At 35.8% G+C, this 21,213-nt stretch overlaps 1 protein-coding gene across 1 annotated transcript in view; it reads right to left on the reverse strand.

The window, feature by feature from the left end:
- Window positions 1-5,313: 5,313 nt before the first annotated feature.
- Window positions 5,314-21,213, reverse strand: part of TM9SF2 (transmembrane 9 superfamily member 2) — a 52,420-nt gene continuing 36,520 nt past the window's right edge. The window contains exons 11-17 of the mRNA XM_081046089.1: window positions 20,505-20,624; window positions 18,252-18,309; window positions 15,900-16,059; window positions 13,978-14,129; window positions 12,792-12,903; window positions 9,563-9,734; window positions 5,314-7,526 (exon numbers count right to left, since the gene is read on the reverse strand). Of these exons, the coding sequence (XP_080902215.1) occupies window positions 7,459-7,526; window positions 9,563-9,734; window positions 12,792-12,903; window positions 13,978-14,129; window positions 15,900-16,059; window positions 18,252-18,309; window positions 20,505-20,624 (842 nt within the window). The 3' untranslated portion in view covers window positions 5,314-7,458. The remainder of the gene's footprint in view (window positions 7,527-9,562; window positions 9,735-12,791; window positions 12,904-13,977; window positions 14,130-15,899; window positions 16,060-18,251; window positions 18,310-20,504; window positions 20,625-21,213) is intronic.

The following is a 21,213-nucleotide window of genomic DNA, read 5'->3' on the forward strand; positions in this document are numbered from 1 at the left end:
GGATCTATCCCATCAGTGTTCATGGGGAGCTCACAGATTCTGGCAGCTTTGGCTTCCTGCCCTGCCCAGTGCAGACATGGAAACGAAAGGCAAGAACCAAGGGTGAGACTTGGAACTCCACTTCAGTCAAGAGGTCACTTGCCTTATTCACAGAGCAAGCAGCATGGGGATCGGGGGGTCAGGCTCCACAGAGACCCATCCCTTGTCCTCCCTTTGCCTCTCTCTATTTTTTCTCCAGGACAGTTACCACACAGTTGCTGCATCTTGTATATTTGATTCGTGTTTTCTGTTCACCAGAACACCAGTAGATTGCGGCTGGTCAGCCAGCAGGTCTGTCAGGGAACACTGGTCAGCCTCCCGCTGGTGCCCACCATCGTTGCCTGGACGTCCTGGAAGGGACGTAGCTCACCTCCCACAGTGCAGTCGCAACTCAAACCCTCAGAATGGAGCCCAGGCCAGTTTCCTCTTGCTTGGGAGCAAGACTAAGAGTATGGCACTCTCCATGCCCCTCATAACGCTCACATGCAGTCCTTCCCACAGTGGTCACATCGTGATTTTAAGAAAATAAAGAGTACGATGTTATTCTTTATAATGAATATATAGAAAATCTGGTAAAATAAGAATAAATATTGCAAGGGCCAAACCATTGTATCTGTGCAACTAAAACATTGGGAGGATCCGAGGTAATTGTGGCTTAGTGTAAAATGACATCTTTACCCAACCCCTTTTTAGCTTTTTGTCACTTGTCAAGATAATTTCACATACTCATTCACATCTAACTATAGCATCCTATAGATTACACGTTTCCATGTAGATGTAAGTCAGAAAGGATAAAAGACCGCAGTTTTTTCACAGCTGTGAACATAGGCTACGTCTTCCAGTGGAAGAGGTCAACTCGGCGTTGTGTGAGGCCCGCTGTTTCTCCTTCCTCAGGGGAGCCTTGAACCACCACCACCTTGGGGTAGGTTTCCTCAGCCCCAGGGACATGCTGGGTGCCAGGGCATGTGCTTGGGGAATTGCTGGCACCTAGAGGCTAGGCTGGGAGTGTGCTCTGAGGTACCCATACCCCTGGGCTTCTGGCCACGGTCCTGAGGGCAGGTGAGAACAGGGGCTGCCTTCAAATCAGCCCGGTGGGGTTGCTCTAGAAGCATCGTCAGCTTCATAGTGGGGCAATATCAAGGGTCCTGAGAAGAAACTGTACCCCCACAACCTGTTCACACTCATCCTTGGGTTTTTCCCTCCCAGGACACAAAGCTCATTCCACTGTTACTCGTACAGTTAAAAATGCAACCGCCCTGACACAGATTTTTAAAAAACAACACAAAATTCTGTAAGGTAGAAGTAAATCATTTTGTGAATTTCCCTGACGTGAAGCTGTGCTGAGACTGGTGGGTGGGTAGAGAAGGTGGAGAGAAAAGTCGAGGGAGCCGTGGGCTCCTGGGGCAAACTGGGGGGTGTAAGCATCAAGACAACCTGCCAAGTGCACATTTCAGCCTGGCCTCACGTTGTTTTTGTTGTGTTTCAAAGATCAGTGATATGAGGCCGCATTTGTGTGTAAAGAATGACATGCACACACATTAGATGGGATCTGGCAAGGCGACTACAGGTAGTAGAGCTTTGGAGAAGAGTTTTCCCTTCAAATTCTGTTCCCCAAACAGGTCCTAAGAGGTGGCTCATACACTTTACATATTTACTATCTCTGAGGTATCATTTAATAAAGTGTGGCTTTGTACTAACATGCAGAACATGCTGCGCAATAAAGACATAACCTCCACAGTTGCTTTCTTAAAACCATCACACCAATTTTGTATCCAAATACTATTAATACTGTCAGTTACATCGGTATCCAAACAAGAGGTTTCTGTAGGTAAATGTAAAATGGAAGTTAAATTTCTGGGAAGATAACATAGGAAACCATTAACAGTGGAGGTCTGGAGGGGAGGGAATGTAAGTGACTGAAGGATGAAAGACTTACTTTTCTCTATAGTCTTCTGTACATTTTGAATTGTTTACCATATGTGTGGATTACCTATTCCAAAGGTAAAAAATGAATTAAAATAAGTGAAAATTAAAACAAATATTCCGAATGTAAGTTCAAACTGTCAATATTGAATATCCCTGTTAGTGTTTTTCTTAAACCTTCAAAATAAAGGGAAATGAACTCTATTTCAAAAATCCCAGCCCCTGCATTTCAATAGCTGTGTATAATTCCTTTAAGGAACAAGTGAGCATGTGTGGGAGTTAAAAATGCATTTAATCATTCTCCCCCCCTAAGTTTGACAGAAGTGTGGCAAGGAGAGCCATCTGTTTTGTTTGAATGAGAAATGACCCAGCATTCTGATTTCAATTAGCCTCTTTGTAGCTTTATGTTTGAGCTGGTTCCATGGATAACAGTTCAAACGAAGTGTAGAGAGGAGCTGGCCAAGTTGTGCCAGTGCTGATTTGTTTGAACAACTATCAATGAACACAGGACAAGTGTACAAGACAACGTTGCTGGATGCACATTAAAATGTGTGATTTTACGGAATCAAAGTAGCACATTCTGGAATCTGAGAGCTAAACAAAATATTGAAAAGGTTATCTTTAAGTCATTTTATCAAACAACTTAAATATCTAAAATCAGTACCACTTATTCTCTAAATTCCTAGTTTCAATCAACAAATATATGTCTACTACATGCAAAGTACTGTTATGCCCTGAGCGTGAACCAAAAATGATATGAGGTCTGACAATTAAGTTCATGAACTTGTTGCAACAATGTTGCTAAACTTTTTTGATATCAGAGGGATTATTCATTACGAATTTGTACCCACTGGACAAACAGTTAACCAAACTTACTATTTGGAAGAGCTGAAAATGCTGTGTGAAAAAGTTAGATGACCTGAACTTTTCGCCAACAATTCATGGCTCTGTCTGTGAGGGAGTTTTTAGCCAGTAAACACATAACTGTAGTGGAACACCCTCCCTACTCACCTGATCTGGCCCCCAGAGACTTCTTTCTTTACCCAAAGATATTTTGAAAGTAAGACATTTTGATAACATTCAGGACATCAAGGGCAATATGATGACAGTTCTGATGGCCATTCCAGAAAAAAAAGAGTTCCAACATTGCTTTGAAGGGTGGACTGGGCGCTGGCGTCAGTGCCTAGCTTCCCAAGGGGAGTACTTCAAAGGTGACCATTGCGATATTCAGCAATAAGGTATGTAGTACTTTTTCTAGGATGAGCTCGCGATCTTAATTGTCTGACCTCGTTCACACTGTGGTTTACAAAGGTGGGTGTACTGTCTCTAGAATGATTAACATAGGATGCAAAGATGCATCACTGCATTGGAAAAGGTCCAAAGTCACCCGTGTGTGTGGCTCTAGGGAAGCCAGCCTGAACCTTGGCTCTAGTTGCCACTGCTTCCCAGGGTATTTGTCAGACACCAGATTCCTGGCCCTCTTGCTGCAGGGGTTGATTGTGCAATTCTTTGATAGAGTCATGCAATGCGTCTCAAGGAAGTCATGTGAGTAGGGGTCATTTTTGATGGCTGCAATTTTGTGGAGTTCCAGTTTAACAACTGATTCCCATTTCTCTGCATTAAAGCAAGTGCTACTGCACCCAGGTGTTCCCAGTCTTTTCCACTTGGTGTCTTGATGTCCTGAAAGATTCTACCACGTCGGTTCTGTAGGTTCATTGATTTCTCATCAGCTCCCCTCTCCTTTGCCAAGGGGTTGGCAAAGTTCTTCAAAGCCACATCATCCAGGGCAGAGGAGTCAAATCCAGAAGGTGTCCTGTCTTCTGCATCCCGAGCTCCTTCCTAGCACTGCCAAAGCAGAAAACTAGTGTGCCTAACTCTGGCCCTACCACCTTCGTTTACTGCTGTACGTGCGACTTCTTCACTCTGCCTATGGTTTTCTTTGCTAACAACCAAAAAAAAAATCTAGCTTATATTTAAGAAGAAAATCAGATTTGAATTTTATGCATACAATGTCATTGTGAGGTATAAATAAAAACTAGCTTTTAAAAAGTGAATGCAATCTATTATTTCTGACTTGTATCTATCATTTTTAACTCTTTTCAGAGAAATTAATGACCTATGATCTATTACAGTGTTATTATCATGGTCAATACCATTCATGTGGCCTAGAATTTTTTTTTTTTTGCTAAAAATATACAAAGGAAATTGATAAGACCTTTTGGAGCTCATGTTTTCTTCTTTACAAAATAATTCATTATTAATGAGAATGTCAAATATGTCAGTGGGTCAAAGAATGAAAGGGAAAAAAGATAAATGAGAAAATGAAGATATGAAGTTCAAATGAGCAGAAATCCAATAGAATTTCAAAAGCTTCAGAGGAAACAGCCAGAACAATGACTTTTAGTGTTTAGACTTCAAATCACATTAGAGAACAAATCAGTATAAGGAAACAGATTTGGTTCTATGAAAGCAAAAATATCTGAGAAAGCAAAGCATTATTTTCGACATACAGATCTCATTGTAGGTATGTTTTGGCCACCATCTAATCTTGGTATAGGAGAAAAATACAAAAATACAAATATGGAAATATATTTAATGACACAAATTTACATATTAATGACCTACCAGAATGTCTTGCTATCCATAGGCAGAAGGTGAGAAATTCATTCTGTCAACAGCTTATTTATTCTGTTCATTAAAAAACAAAAGCAGGCCTTTAAAAAGTATTCTAAAGTTAATGATTAAAAAAGATCTTTAACTAAGACCTGTAATGCTAAATACTTTTTAAGGTGCTGTGTGAATCATGGTACATTATTTCAGCCAGAATATGTAAAAGCATCAGGTATTGATAGCACAGATTTAAGGTATTGGTAATTTTCAAGTCAAACAGCAAATAGAACAAAGGAATCAGATGCCCATTTCTGACCATAGCAACTTCTGGGCTGACTACTTGTATGTACAAGCTTTGTACCTCATATGCTATGATAAACACACAAAGGTCTATATTCAACTACTTCCCCAAACTGTCTTATTACCTAAATGACACTCTTTCCAGTCACTCCTTCCTATAAAGCACTGATTGTATACAAAACTTAAATCTCAAGTGTTAAATAGCATTAAGACTACATTATATGTTGACATTGCTTAGATTATCAAATTAGCCAAGAGTTGGGACACTGAGGAAAATGTCATAACTAGATAAATTCTGAAGTGACAAGAAAAAGAAAAAAAATTCAGAAAACACAGGATTGCCTTCTGTGTTCACAGCACCATGGCAACAAAGTTAAGTCAGATAGAGCCCGCTCCCAAAGAGTTTACCTGTAATCTTATTAGAGGGAAGACAGACACCTGGTAAATAACTGCGTTATAAAGTCTGAAGGAAGAGATCTTTATTAATGAGGATTTTAAAAACCCTTTCCAAACAGCTGAGGTTCATTGGTTTTCTGAAGAATTCTGGTTTATCAGAAGTAGAACTTCCCCACATCCAGTCCAGAAACCCTTTATCGTCTGGGGTGTGATTTTCCACATTGGCTCAGAGAAACCCAGTCATGGCGCTCAGATTACAGTGCAACCCAACTGTTCTTTTCCTGAGGTACACTCAAACTAAGGAAAAGGCCCCTGAGATTCTAACCAACCTCCTCCACATGCCATACATAACCACAGTGCCTTTACCCTGGAGAACTTCCTAAACAAATCATGGCAGCTGAGTCTGGGAGTCACGATAAGTCATGCAGAAAAGGCCCACTACCCTTCTCACCACTGGTCTTGCCTTCCTTTTCAGTCTCCATCTTTCCTCCCTTAAAAATTTTATTTTTCAAATTGCCTCTTCATTGCTTACGTATGAAATATAGTTACTTCAAAGGGTAAAGAAAAAGAAAAGTTACATCAAAACAGTATTATGACTTTTAATCACTAAGCCAACTGTTCACTAAAGGAAAAATAAAATTGAAGAAACTTAATTTGGACCAACAAAACTAGCTTAGTGTCTGAATCTGGAGTTTTTTTATAAAACTTTTTCTTTGTTTAGTCAACCAGCCTATCTCAACAGTACCTTAATAGTATTATACTATATAAAAAACTAAATATATTGTAAAAGATATATAAAATAAATTTGAAAGAAACTTTTCTATCTTAAATCTTCTATGTGAGAAATTAAAAATAACCAGAGTTCCGTCTTTTTAAAACCAAGTTTTGTTTGTTTTAAAAAGGTTATCAACATAAAATGTTAAGAACCCACCAACATCATGAGCACCAGCTAGTAATTTTAGTTCTAAGTTTAATGACAGTATCAGTATCTGATTTGCTTTTGTAAGCAGCAAGCACTGAACCCCTAAAATACAAGATTAATATTCTCCTAGATGTGAGCAGACTGTTTCTGAAATCATCCCAAACTTCTATATTCCACATAAGTGAATTGCAGTTAGTCAGACGAATGTGAAAGAGAAAGTTATTTCTTAACTTTAAGAAATAAAATTGTTTATAAAATTCAAATTAAGACAGTGTAATTATAAAGAGAAAGACTTGCTAGTCATTGCTAATCACAAAAACCGACTTTTTAAAAAATCAAAAATGTATTTTGAAAAATAGGTCAAAAATGTAAAATACTTAATCATAATGTAGGAAGGCCTGTATTAACAAGACTTACATCATTCATCTGGCTAGATATGCACAACTGAAATTTCCAGTACTGCCTAATGGTGAAAATTTTAGATCTGTCACAAAGCCCAGGGCACTGGAATTTCATTTAGATCAAAACTCAAAGTGTTACATTAACAAAAGTTAGTAAAATCTGATAAAATAGTGTAACTCATTGTAAAACACCATTATTTACAGATTCTCGTTAAATATACAACAGGTAATGATGCAATGAAGATGTTTTTACAATATTTATTAAGATAACAAATTTATAAATTGAAAGACTCAGAGGCACATAATTTAAAAGGCCAATACCATGGGAATAATGAAGTCAACACAGGAAAGAAGGTATGAACAATTACAACCAATACAAGATTTTTTTTAAAAGCCACATCCCTCCCCAATAAACACATCATACGAATCATCCTTCAAAATTACCATGATAAAAAGTTATTTCCTTCAAAGAAAAATAATTCTTTCCACCTATCGAGCCTAGAAAATCCTATTTACAATGAACTGTCCTGCATATCATCAGTATTGTTTAATATGGCCTCCTCTATTACTGCCATTAGAAGTATTGAAAATTTTATAGCTATCATATTTACAAATGCACATATTTAAATTTGCTCTTCACTGAGAACAACTGAATATATACTTAATCAAATCACAATACAAATGTTTAGTCTGGAAAACACATTTTGTGGGGACGAGTGTTTGGGAAGAGGTGTATTTAGCATTATGTTGTTTTTGAAGGATTACTAGGCCAATAAGTCTAATAAAACTTAAGGTAGTCACAAAAACAGGTCTTTGTTGATGAAGAATTTAATTTATTTCTGTTTTAACTGGATACACTGCGCTTCTTCAGTCAACCTTCACCACACTGTATATTTTGGTAACAAACCAGAAGCATGCAAAGAAGCCAATTGTTCCTATAAAAGAAAAAACAAAAATCCTTTTTCAAAGGAAGCTTTATAACTTACACATAAATACAGATTTAAAATGACTGATTCCTTAAAAAAAAAAAGCCACAAAACTATAAACTCTTACTTACTAGGAATAAACCATAGATCCATGAGCTTTTTCGAAAAATATGCAATCACCTCAAGTCAAACTTCTTATATAAATTGATAGAAACAACTTTTTATACTATACCTAAGCTTTTTGTTACATGCAAAAGACTGAAATTAAAAGATGAGAAGGATGACGATTTTCCTTTCCTATTTAAGAATATTTTATCATAAAATGGAAAGCAGCTATTCAAGTTAATTCAAGGTATGATATGAATAGCTTAAACAGAATATCAGATTCACAGAATAATTAAATGGGGATATTTTCTAAGTATAGTTGTTGGGAATTATCAGTTTTCAAAGAATCATAACAAAATAACCCAAAAAGTTTTTACAAAGTGTTAAATTAAAAGTAATATAATTAGGATATTAACAAAAATGAACCCCCCCACTGAAAATGAAAAGTGTCGTGTTACCAAGAGGACAGAGCAGCTCTGTCAAGAGCTGTGTGTATCGTCTTTGGACTAGTGCACTGAAATCTACAAGCCCATTTCTTTATCATATTAAACAGAGATAATTTTTTATCTCCCAGCTGCCTCCACAGACGGTTATGTAGAGTAAATGAGAGGATTCGTGATAAAATATACGCTTTGATTTTCAGGTATCTTCATCTATGTAGATTCCAAGAAATCTGAATGCTATCCGGGTGACAAAAACGAGGCTCCAAGGGGTTAAGTAACTATGTAACACCTCGTGGCTGGTAAGTAGGGCCAGAACTCAAACTCCCTTTTTCTGGGTTCAAGTGTAGTACTCTTTTAAACTATACCATGCTTAGATTTACTAAATATAAATTCAGAGACTCTGTTTTACAAAAGGATAAATACTAAATCTGTGTGAAACTTTTTTTTTTAACCTCCAAACAATTTCAAACATGCCTTTCTTTTCCATAAGTACACTGATTTTAATCCAGAAACGTAAACATCCCTGGACCTGAAGATTCAGTATCTATATGGAGTTCAACAAATGATTTCCTTGACAGGAGATTCGCAGAGCACTGACGTGATCAGTGGTCAGCATGTTTGTAAATGGAAGTTCTGAATTCAGACCAGGAGTTACATGAGTGTTACTGCCCTCAGCTTAGAGTTGAATAGCACTGGGCAGAGCCCTGAATTAAAGATATATTGCTTCTTCATTGAACGAAACTGCCTTTTTTTTTTTTTTAAAGGTTTTTTTCTTTTTGGCTCCTATATTTGTTCACATAGCATGCACAACAATCTTAGATAACATTTTTTAGATGTACATTTTATGTGACAAAGAAAGGTCCCACCCACAATTTTCTTTTTTCAGTTCAGTCATTCCACAAATGTTTATCAAGCATCCACAGGACTCTAAGATACAGAAAACTTTTGTCCAGATGGACAGAAAAGATACACATATATAAATAGCAATACAAAATACTATATCCCATTAGGTACTTGGATTTTAAAGTGGAGATATAAACTTGTAGTTCAAAACTTCTAAAATAAGGGATATCTTATGATTATCTTTTCTTGATATCATTAATTCTGAATCTCATCTTGACTTCACCTCCCCAATTTCTACTCCTAAACTTAGGTAGCTCGAGCTTTTTACCCTATTTTTGAAATGGGCAAAGGAAAGGACCATTACGAGGTTAACATGAGAGAAAAGAAAACCTTGAGATGTACTACTTGGTCCAGGTGACCCTGTACTTTTAGCACAATAATAGACCCTGTTTAGTCTTCTTCCCTTAGATTCTGCTTTCTCATCTTTATTTACTGATATTCACCTCACAGAGGGGCAGACCAAACTATGCTCAGCTGCAGACTAAATAAAGGCGTGCTGAGTAGTAGAAGCCTTCATGGGTTTTATAAAAGAAAAATATTTATAAATAATTTGACTAAAAATTTACTCATTAAAATAATCATTTAAATTCTTACCTGTAAAAAGAAAGAAGATCAAAACCATTATCATTGTATAACCAAAGTACAGAATTGTACTTGCTGTTCCTGTGATTTGCAGTTTTGAAAAGAAGTAGTGTATTGCATATATTAAGAAATAAACTGCAGTAAAGCCACTAGTAAGGAATGAACGCCACTGCCAATGATAATCCTAGGCAGAAAGGAGAAAATGAAAGAACAAAAATTACTTTCCAATTAATATATAATATGTAGCAGAATAAAGTTACAAAGCAAACATAGCTAAGTGAAATAGGCCCCAAAACCTAAGTTTTGCTCTCAGTTCCAGTCTCTTTCTCCTACTGAACTTTGTCTATTTCCCTCCTCACTAAAGGTGTTAAGAAGCATCCCTTATCTTTGATGGAGATACTTAAAGATTAGCTAAAAATGTGTGGAAAACTCTGGAACAGTTTATGAATAATGAAGCATTAAACTACGTTTTTAAATGTATGTTTCCCAAAGAAAAGGAATATACTTTTTACTTACAAAACTTACTTACATAGTTCGAAATTAGTATTACCTATCTTATAGCCTAGTCAACTTAACATTAGGAAGAAGGTTATTAAGCTCTGGTTGAAACCCATTTTCAGTTATTACTAACATAATTTAGACAAGGTAATTTTTTAAAACATCTCTTCTTATTTTTATGTAAAGTGGCTTATAGTTTAGCAGGAGCTCTTGTAAAATAAATACTTCACTATCTCTCCTATTATTTGGAATATGTGAAAAATAAATACATTCAAAAAGAATACCAAGATTAGAAAATCGAAAAGAATCCACACACAAAAATTACTATAGCTAATAAACAAATTCAGTAATGTTGCAGGGTACAAAATCAACATGAAAAATCAAGCTGTAGTTTTATACACCAACAATGAACAATTCAAAAAATGAAATAAAAAAATTCCATTTATAACAGCATCCAAAAGAATAAAATACCTAAAATGAAATAAAATATCTTTCCATTTATTTAAGTCCTCTCGAACCAAGGAGGTGAAAGACTTATACACCGAAACCACAAAGCATTGCTAAAAGAAATTAGAGAAGACTTAAGTAAATAGAAAGATATCCCATGTTCACAGATTGGAAAACTTAATATTGTTAAGATGGCAATACTCTCCAAAGTGATCTACAGACTCAATGCAATCCCTATCACAATTCCAATGACCTTTTATTTTGCAGGAACGGAAAAGCTGATCCTCAAATTCATATGAAATTGCAAGGGGCCATGAATAGCCAAAATAATTTTCAAAAAGAACAAAGTTGGAGTACTTCACTTTAATGATTCAAAACTTACTACACAGCTACAGTAATCAAAACAGTGTGGTACTGGCATAAGAATAGCATATACACCACCGGAATAGAACTGAGAATCCAGGAATAAACCCATACATCGATGGCCAATGGATTTTAAATAAGGTTGCTAAGGCATTCAATGAAGAAAGGATAGTCTCTTCAACAAATGGTGCTGGGGAAACTGGATATCCACATGCAAAAGAATAAGTCGGACTCCAAACTAATACTATATACAAAAATTAACTCCAAGTGGATCAATAACCTAAATATATAAGCTAAAATTACACACTTAGAAGAAAACATAAGGATACATTTTCATAACCCTATATTTAGCAATGAATTCTTAGATATAGCAACAAAAGAAAACATAAATCAGACTTCATCAACAGTAAAAATTTTCATGTAAAGGACATTACCAAGAAAGTAAAAAGACAATCTAGAAAATGGGAGAATATATTTGCAAATCATTATTTGATAAAGGTCTAGTATTCAGAATACACAACGAATTCTTACAACTCAACACCACCACCACCCCATTTTATAAATGGGCAGAAGAATAGAACAGACATTTCTCCAAACAAGATACACAGATGGTCAACACAAGAAAAGATGCTCAACATTAATCACTGGAGAAATGAAAATCAAAACCACAATGAGTACTACCTCACACAGACTAAGACAGCTATAACTAAACAAAATAAAAATAAAAATAACAGTGTGGCAAGAATGTGGAGAAATTAGGACGCTGTGCACTGCTGGTAGGAATATAAGATGGTGCAGTCACGGTGGAAACAGTTTGGTGGTTCCTCCAGAAGTCAAATGAAGAATTACCACATGAGTCAGCAATTCCACTTCTACATATATAACCCCCAAAATTGAAAACAGGTCCTCAAATAAACATTTGTACATGAATGTACATAGCAGCACTATTCATAATAACCAAAGGTGGAAACAAACCTAATGTCCATCAATGGATGAATGGACAAACTGGGAAACTGGGATGGATACACACACACACAAAATGGAATACTCAGCTATAAAAAGAAATGAAGTACTGATACACGTTACAATGAGCTGAACCTATTCTGCTAAGTAAAAGAAGTCAGACACGAAAGGCTACACATATTGTATGATTCCATTTATGTGAAATGTCTAGAATAGGTCAATCTGTAGAGACAGAATTGAGATTGGTGGTTGCAGGTAGGAAAGGGGAATGGGAAGTAACTGCTTAATGGATATGGAATTTTGTTTGGGGGTAATGAAAATCTTTTGAAACTAGACAGGAGTAGAATTTACAAAACACTGTAAAAATACTATGTGCCACTAAAATGTTCACTTTAAAATGGCTGATCTTATGTGAATTTAAACTCAATTTTTAAAAAAAGGAGCTCAAGTTTAATGAATACAGATTTTATTTTTCGTATAGAAAATAAATACAAAAAAATGATTTAACACAACTTAAATCTTTAAATATCAACTCTACCTACTACATAAGGATGCCATTTTTTTGCCATGGTGCCATGAATATCTCATTACAATGTAATGTTTTAATGAAAATTTCCACTTAAAATCTGTTTATTTTTATTAAAATTTCAGTTTAGAAATATCTGTATTACAAAAAGAATATTAAGTCAGACACTTAAAAACTAAAAATTGAAAATTTAGCATGATGTGCTATTCTCAGGAAATTAACATTTTAAAGTTAAGCTCTAAGTAAATACTATACTCAACTGGGATACTATCTTAAATTCATTCCTAAAAAGGGCTACATTTGATTTAGGAACACAGGTCAATTTCTAGCTTAACAACACATAGCTACAAAAATTGTTTCAATTAATAGTATTCAAAGTGGCCTTATGCCAAAATTATAAATACTGTCTACAAATCAACATAAGTGAATATTACTAATACATACCTCAGCACATAGGTGGAAATAGCAAAGAAGTATAGTTGCTTCAGAACATGTAATAACCAAAATGATAAACACCAGAAATAGGAAGCCAAACATGTAATACATCTGGTGTGACCTATAATCAAACATGTTAAAATGAAACTATAAATGTTTGCTCTTTGACACAGTAAATGACACAATCTTTTTATTTTTCTTGAATTGCAAATGCTTGCTTTTCCTCCCAACTAATCATAGAAAACAAATTCCCATAGGTTTATTAGACAGTAGGGATGCAGGGGAGGAAGGATATGGCAATGTCACAGACTTTGCCTTCTTGCTTAGATACAACCGGCAACTCTTATTTATTCAAATATGCTTAGTCTACTTATCTACTGGTGAGTCAGATAAATTTGATAAAAAAATTAACGGAAAGATAGAGCCAAACAAAGAAAAGGTTACAATCAGTACATACTGTTTCTTATCATATATGATAAAATCAGTTGAATTTGGAAAATATTTTAACAATTGGGAAGGAGAGAGGTTCTAATCACTGAAAAGCTCAAATTTAGTTCTGACTTTATGCTACCTTGAACTTTGGCGCTTTCTGTAAGATGTAAATGTGATCAAATAACGCTCATAATATAACATAACGTATACACCCTAACAGAGTGGCTCAAATGACCACTGAGCTTGTCCATGCAAATAAGAAATCAGAGAATGAAGGAATCTTGGGGTTAGAAAGGACTCTGAAGCTGATCTAGTTTAACTCTCTTCCTCCAATGCTTGCTTGAAAACCCTCTATCAAGAGCCCAGAGTATCGTCTCCAAAACACTATAGATTACTTATTTAAGAACATAGGTTTCAAGAGACTTTGATTAATTTTCTGTCACATGATAGCTGTGTGACAGGGAAATTATTTAACTTCTAAAGCCTCATTTTCAGCTCTGTAAAATGGGGATAATTCCCACCCCATAGACAACTGAGAATTAAGTAAGAGTAAGAATTAATAAGCCCTCAATTAATAAGAGCTGTTACCACGATTATTTTTCCCACATGAAAAAGATAAAATAAACTTTGGCTCTTAAAATTTCTTATTCCTGGAGAACGGTTTACATTTATAAGATAGAAAGTAATCCACATAAAGAAAAAACAGAAAGCTAGTACTACATAGAATGGTAATGGGAATAAGAGGACTTAGTCCTTAGCTTACCAAATACTATTGAGAATGAAGAAAAGCTGTATAAAGATGCACCCAAAGGGTAAAATCCCTCCCATGATAATACCAGGCAACGGCTTTGTGTAGAATGACTGTTCAGGAATCTGACGTGGAATCTGATTGGTTCGAACCGGGTGTTCAATGGCCTTCAGTAAAGAAAGAAAGGATTCATGATTATATATATGTATCTATTTAAAAATTTTTTCTCTGTACTAGATTATTTGCCTGTTTTCTCTCCATTTCCATTCTGACACTAATGGCAATACAAGTCTACTTAAATCATCAAACAGAAATTTGTATTTAGAAGCAATAAACCGAACACCTTCAGGTACTGTATTCAGTCTGTCTACTGGAACAAGCCACCACTGCTTCCAGCAGTTATTCACAAACTAATCGCTTTACACCAAGTAAGAAACACACAAAAGGAGATTACACAGTACTTGGGAAATAATAGTTCACAAAAATGTAAAGTTAGGTTTTCCCTTTTAATTATATACTTACTGTAAGAAATCAGCTAGTTCTGAGGTTACTGTCAATGTATTTTTATTTGGAGATGAGCAATGTCATCTTCATTAAAATCGCTCAATTTTACTAAGTCTTACGAAAATGAAGAAGACAATGAATGGCTGTAAGAAGCTTTATGACCATAAGGTATTGGTGATGTTCTCAATTTTTCTCCCTTTCATACACTATATGGTAGTATAAAAACAACTAGAATCTAAAGTACCTAAACATAGTTACATGAGGGGAAAAAAGGGCACATATGTAGAAATTCATTTTCTTGCAAAAAAGTTCAAAACATACTTCGTGATGATACATCACAGTTTTCATGATGATACATCAAAATTTAAAACTTGGATGTCTCAGGGATTACGCCTCCATGGACTGGATTATTTTACATGTAGATACATGTGTTTACATGCATGGAATCATTATATATCTTTCTTCAATTTTTATATTTTCAGAATTTTAAGTACTTATCTATGTAATTAAATAAAATTCAAACTGTGTCAGTTTACTATTTATGCCCTATAGATTTTAAATAATAAATTAAAATGCCAAAGAATTGGAAAATCTTTTAGTAGACTGGCATGGTAGGTGTAGCAGAGACTATGAAGCAATGATAGTTTCTTCCAGGGCATTCCAGGTGGCCTCACAAAGTATACTGTAATAGTTACTCTTTTAACCTTCTGGACTGAGTATTTTCAGGGACAAGCAAGCACAGTGAAGTAGAGTTAGAAAAAGACACTGAAGAATAAATTCTCATTTTCTTAGCCTGATGGTAGAAGGGGGCAGCAGAAGTGGAGAAACACAGGCTGGAGGGAGAGACTAAACCCTGATTACAATCTTCCTTAAAATCAAACATTAGTAGGCAAGCATATAAAATTTATTCCAAAGCTACATATTTTAAAAATTGCTATTCTTACTTGATAGTCACTGTTTTTACACAACTTCATTTCCTAACCCATACACTTGGTTTATTTAGTTAAGTAATGTAAACTAGAAACACTTATTGCTAAGGAAAAAATGCACATACTTTTTGGATTATAATAAAAATAATTTATTTTTAATGTCAAAAATTCAGTTTTAATTAGTTTAAATTAGCTTTTAATTTAATCTATTATTTGTCTGTATTATTAAGTTTCTAGTATTAATACTAGTCTTAATCCATATTAGTTTTCATTTATTTGAAAACTTTGAAATCTAAGTTTATATCTGTAATATCTCTACCATACTCCCAAGTATATACTTCTATTTTAAGAATGATTCCAATCAAACTACGAAGTCATCAATTTTCTATGAAATCAACATCCCAGAAGACAAGTTAATATCTTTTAGACACATCTTTTTTAAGGTGGCATATGCTCAATTCCACAGTGAAATTCACTTGAATAAGTTAACACCTATACACTTACATTCTTCTTAAAACCAAAGTATGCACCAATAAATGTCAGAGGCACAGATATGCAGAACCAAAGGGCCAATATGGCAACCAGCGTTCCAAAAGGAATAGCTGCTGATGATCCTTCTCCCCAGAGAATCAGATTCATTATAAAGAAGTCAGCAAATACAATCCTGAAAGACACAATAGGCTTTTAGATAAAATTTGAGTTAGAAGCAAAATGATATAGTAGCAACCATATGTAATTAATATTACAACTTTTGTGTTATATACAAAGAAAGTAGAATTACTGAGTCATGGAGTATGTGAATTTAAAACTTTAGTAGAAATTGCCAAATTGCTCTTCAGATTGGTTTTATCTGACTTAAACTCCTTCCAGCAGCTTATGAGTTACCTCTTTACATATTTTCCCAATCACACTTGGGATTGTCAAATTTGTTGTTTTAATTTGCATTTCCTACTGACAACTGCAGCTGAACATCCTGTGTTTCATGGCTTTTTAGGTTTTATCTTTGGTAACTTGCTGGTTACAACCATTGTTCATTTTGCATTTGAGTTGCATGGCTTTTGCAAAGTCACAGATGTGAGTTAATTATATACTCCAGAAACTAACTACTTGTTATATATCTTGTTCTCCTAGTTTAATTCTCAGAGAAATGCAGTTCTCCCAGAAAGCATTTCTCAGGGCGGCTATGTGGTGCAGGTGGTTGGAGCACGGTGCTCCTAACACCGAGCTCGTGGATTCAATTCCCACATGGGCCAGTGAGATGTGCCCTTTACAGCTAGATTGAGAACAATGGCTCGACCTGGAGCTCTGCTGCCGTGAGCGGCTGGTGGCTGGTAACCGACTGGCTCAGCTGGGGGTAGTGCAAGGCTCATAATACGAACATGGGCCAGTGAACTGCGTCCTCCACAACTAGACTGAGAACAACGGCTTAACTCGAAGTTGGGGACGGGGAGCAGGGGGAGGAGGAAGTACACACCTGCACATCCACTGGTACACACCTTTTAAAGGTGAGATGCAGATAAATGAGAGAAGGGTTGTTCAGAGACATAAAAGAACAGGCATAGGATAATTTCTATGAAGCCAAAAAGGGAAGGAGTTTCAAGGAGAAGGTATCCCAATGTTACATGATGTAGAGAGGTAGAATTAAAGACAGAGAAGAGGTTTCTAGATTGGAAAATGGTAACATCGTTAGTAACCTTAGAGAGTTCACTAAAGTCACAGGAGAAAAAAGAAAGATGATGTGGCATTACCCTGCAAATGTACGTTGAGAAAATGAGAGTAAGGGAGCATAGATTACTTTTTCAAGGTATTTTGTTGGGAATGGAAAAGAAATAATATGATAGTAGACAGAAGATGCTTATGAGAAGCTCTTTTTAGCATTTGGGAACATTTGTAGGAATAAGACATAAACACATGAATAGAACACAGAGGAAGGGAGAAATGGACGATGTCAGAAATATGGGAAGAGTTTGAAAGGCAAGATTCTGAAGGAAATCATGGGTGACAGTCTTGGTAAGGAGGGATACTTCCTGAGTTGACACCAGAAGGAAAGAGGACAAAAGACATAGCTTAACTAAAAGCACAAAAATTTAAATAAAACACGAATCGTTGAGAAGCATGTGATTCTTCAATGGAGGTGAAAATCTGAGAATATTTATCCCAAATGTGTATGAAAATTCTGGCTATTGTAACTCTTTTATTTCTGGCCTGCAAATGGAACAGTCCTGGCTTCTACATTTAACCTTCGGCTTGCTTTATAGCTGTTGACTGTTCAGAGGCCAGTTCTTGCCCATCATGTGAGGAGAGTCGGGGAGTTGGGGAGAAAGTGGGTTCTACTTCTAGGCCTAGATGTACATCAGACACTTGATATCAGAAGCTATCCTCCAAAGGGACACAGTTGTTTTGTTTTTTAATGTGGTGGGCTTTAAAATTTTTTTAGTATGTTTTACTCTACTTAATGGAATAAACTCTAAAAAGTAGCAATGCTTTCGACAAAAATCTGAAATGTATTCTCACCTGAATTATCTCAAGTGAGGATTCCTTTCTATGATCATGTCCAAAGCTTTAAAACGCACCATACATGACAATATGCCAGACTAACTTCTACAGACTAAGATTTATACTTTTTAAAAAAGAATATAAAAATTTACTGTATCTAGAGGTTCTTTTTCCAGATAAGGCATGTAGTAGTCATTTTACAAATGTTTATTAAATATTCACTTTAGCCCTTTTAAAAAATTCAGTGCATTTTCTTGAGTACATGGTTTAGAGACAGAAGATTAAAGACATAAGGGATTAAAAATTTGAGAACTAAAAATTGACTATGTTAAGAAAGTTATTATTGAAAAAGTCACTTACCCAGGACAAAGAAATGATGTCAACAAAACGTTTGTTTTCCACTTCTCACCTCCAAAAGCTGTAGAAGAAAACAAAAATGCTGTAACATAGACTTTTCTTCAAAGCAACATTCCAAGTCTGGTACTGGAGAAACTGCCAGATAGCACTGGGTGCCTATTCATAGAAAATGACACCAGCAAATGATCTGATATTCCCTAACCAAGTGATACAAATCAGAGATGCACATCATAGGACTGCCCTGGGTAAGTCCAACTCTAAAGAGTTTTGCTTCAGCATGAAATCAACCGAGCATCAAAGGAAAGTCATCCAGACCAGTTTTTCTTTTCTATTAATTTTTGTCCCTTTTTTTAACCTCAAAACAAAACAAATCCTTAAATTCTAAGCTAGTTGCAATCAATGGGGCCGGACTGGATGGAGAATGGTGCACTGGAGATTCTCATTTATCTTGAGATCTCAGAATTTGTTATAAAGCCAGGAACCCTAAAGCCTGATACGCAGCACATTTAAATTTCCATATTAAGTCTGAATCTTAAGGATTCCTCTAGCATTACAGTTTCTGGTAGGGTATGGGTGGGGGTGGGAAGATGAATGTGTCAGATCAGGTATCCCAGAAGCGTAGAAGGGTTGTGGCCATTTCACAGAGCAAATTTGCTTATGGACGTTTTCTTCTCCTTTGCTCCTCCCCTAATTTTCTCCCCCTTTAAAAAAGAAATAAAAAACTTAAGTGCATGAAGTAAAAAAATCAAAGTACTCCTCTGCTCCCAGTTTAAAAGTTGAAGATGAAACTGGCTGAGGTCTGAGAAGAACTTTCATTGTTTTAAAAAAGTTTTAACACAATTTATAAGCAAGTTTAAATACCACTTGCCCTAAAAGAAAATGACAATTATATATATGAAATGAAGTCATGGCATTATTGATAAAGAGACTATTGTAAAATTATAAATTTCACAAATTGGAATTATACAATTCCAATCAAAATTCAAATAATATTTTTTGGAAACATTAGAAATGATTCTATATAATGAAGTATTTTGTGACTGGGGCCATGTAACAGCACCTCTCAGAATGTTCTGCCTGATTAATATGCTACTTAATTTGCAGCAGGGAGATCTGAAAAATGGAGAGGCATTAAAGGGGGGGATTTGTCTGGGGTGAGGGAGTAGGGATTGGAACTTCAAGCAGAGGGAACAGCATGTGGAAAGGTCCTGAGGCAGGTGTGAAGGTCCACAACCTGACTGAAGAACTGAAAGAAGGCCAGCATAGCTGCAACAGTCAGAAAGGGGGAGCTTCTGTGGCAGACAGGGGCCCAACTATAACTCACACGTGTTAAAATACATATGACCACCCTAATCCTGGGGGAAAAAAAACTCAATACAATTCACAGAAATTAAATGCACTTATACACACAGACATAAAAGACTTCACATACACAGGAGAAAACTGTATCTTGCAAAGTCTAACTATTTTTTCTACTTGGGGCTGAGTCTAGTCAACCACATGTTTTAGCTCAAGCCTTATTCATATTAAGCCTAGCTCTTCCGGTGTCCGTGGCACTTTACTTCACACAGATTACCTGTGGGACCGTCTCAGTGGATTTCAGGACTCCTAAAGCAGGTAAATCCTGGCATTTACTGACCCCGGCAAAGCTTCTTCTAAGTCCTGTAAGTCCAAAGCTGTAAGTCCTCTACTCATATCCCATCCTTACTCTGGCCTCCAAACCGTTTTTTCACTGAACTTTATTTTTGGAAAACTAATTATGTTACAAAAGTAACTTACTTCAGGCTCTTTAAAATAGTGCGATCTTAGTTTACTTTAAGTACAGTTCATTTTAATAAACATTAAATTGGTACGATTCTAAGTATTACCTCTCATGTAAGAGGTGTATGCATTACTTATTTTAGTGAATAAATTGGTGATACTCATTTGTATACCTTCTTCCTTTATGAATCTATACATGGTTCGACGAATGGAGCAAATCTTAGCTGTTCAGCTGAACTTCAGTCAAAATTAAAAATAAATGGAGAAAGGGGATGGTGGATAAGTAGCATCTAAATTTGCTTATCTTACTGTACGAGCATTTTTGAACAAATAAATCTAGGGACAGTCATCCACTTCACAAGCTTCTTTATCTAAGGAGATACACTTATAATACGTATTATTTAAGGAACAGCAACAACCAGACACAAAGGCTCAGACGCAGAAGTAGCAGATTAGATGTCTGATCTGACACCAGCCAGGCTGGCTTTTACTTACACTTATAGAATCTGGCAGCGACATAGCCTGCAGGAGTACCCAACAGCACCCACAGGACCACAGCACAAGTCATCAGCGCTCCTCGGTTGGCAGGTGACAAAAATCCCAGGCAAGCAAAAACTAAAAAATCAGTAATTTAAGGTTACAAATTTCATTCCTGTTTCCTTTGTTGTGAAGTGATACAAGACCCCTCTCATTTTTACAATACTAAACTAAATATACAACTTCATGAAAAGACACTCTTCCCAAGCAGCCACACTGAATCTTAGTTAACATTCCAGGTACTGCATCAACAGGACTGCACAGACAGGCAAGCTCCACTTTGGAAGCTTCATAATACCCCACTTTTCCTGTTATCAGAAGAGGCTGACTGGATGCTCAGGAGTACTTTCAGCTCTTCTAAGATTGAAATACAGCTTTTAAAATTCAGATCAATAAAAATATGCCCACTGAAATATTCTCACTCTTTGTTCCTTTTAAAAACAATCCTGGGTCCTCTGGGGTTAAAAAACAACAACCTTAAAACACTCAACATAAGAGGTAAGACAATCTAATCAAAGAATAAAAGAAGGGGAAAAAGATTTCATAGTACCATTAGCTTTTTGAACACAAGTTACTGAAAGACTTGATCAACGATTCAGGTAAATTCTGGCTCCTACCTTTGTTCTGTTGGTTTTATTTGTTTTTTCCCATACAACTGTTCCTATTA

Source organism: Rhinolophus hipposideros (assembly GCF_964194185.1).
Source record: "Rhinolophus hipposideros genome assembly, chromosome: 4".
Classification (NCBI taxonomy): domain Eukaryota; kingdom Metazoa; phylum Chordata; class Mammalia; order Chiroptera; family Rhinolophidae; genus Rhinolophus; species Rhinolophus hipposideros.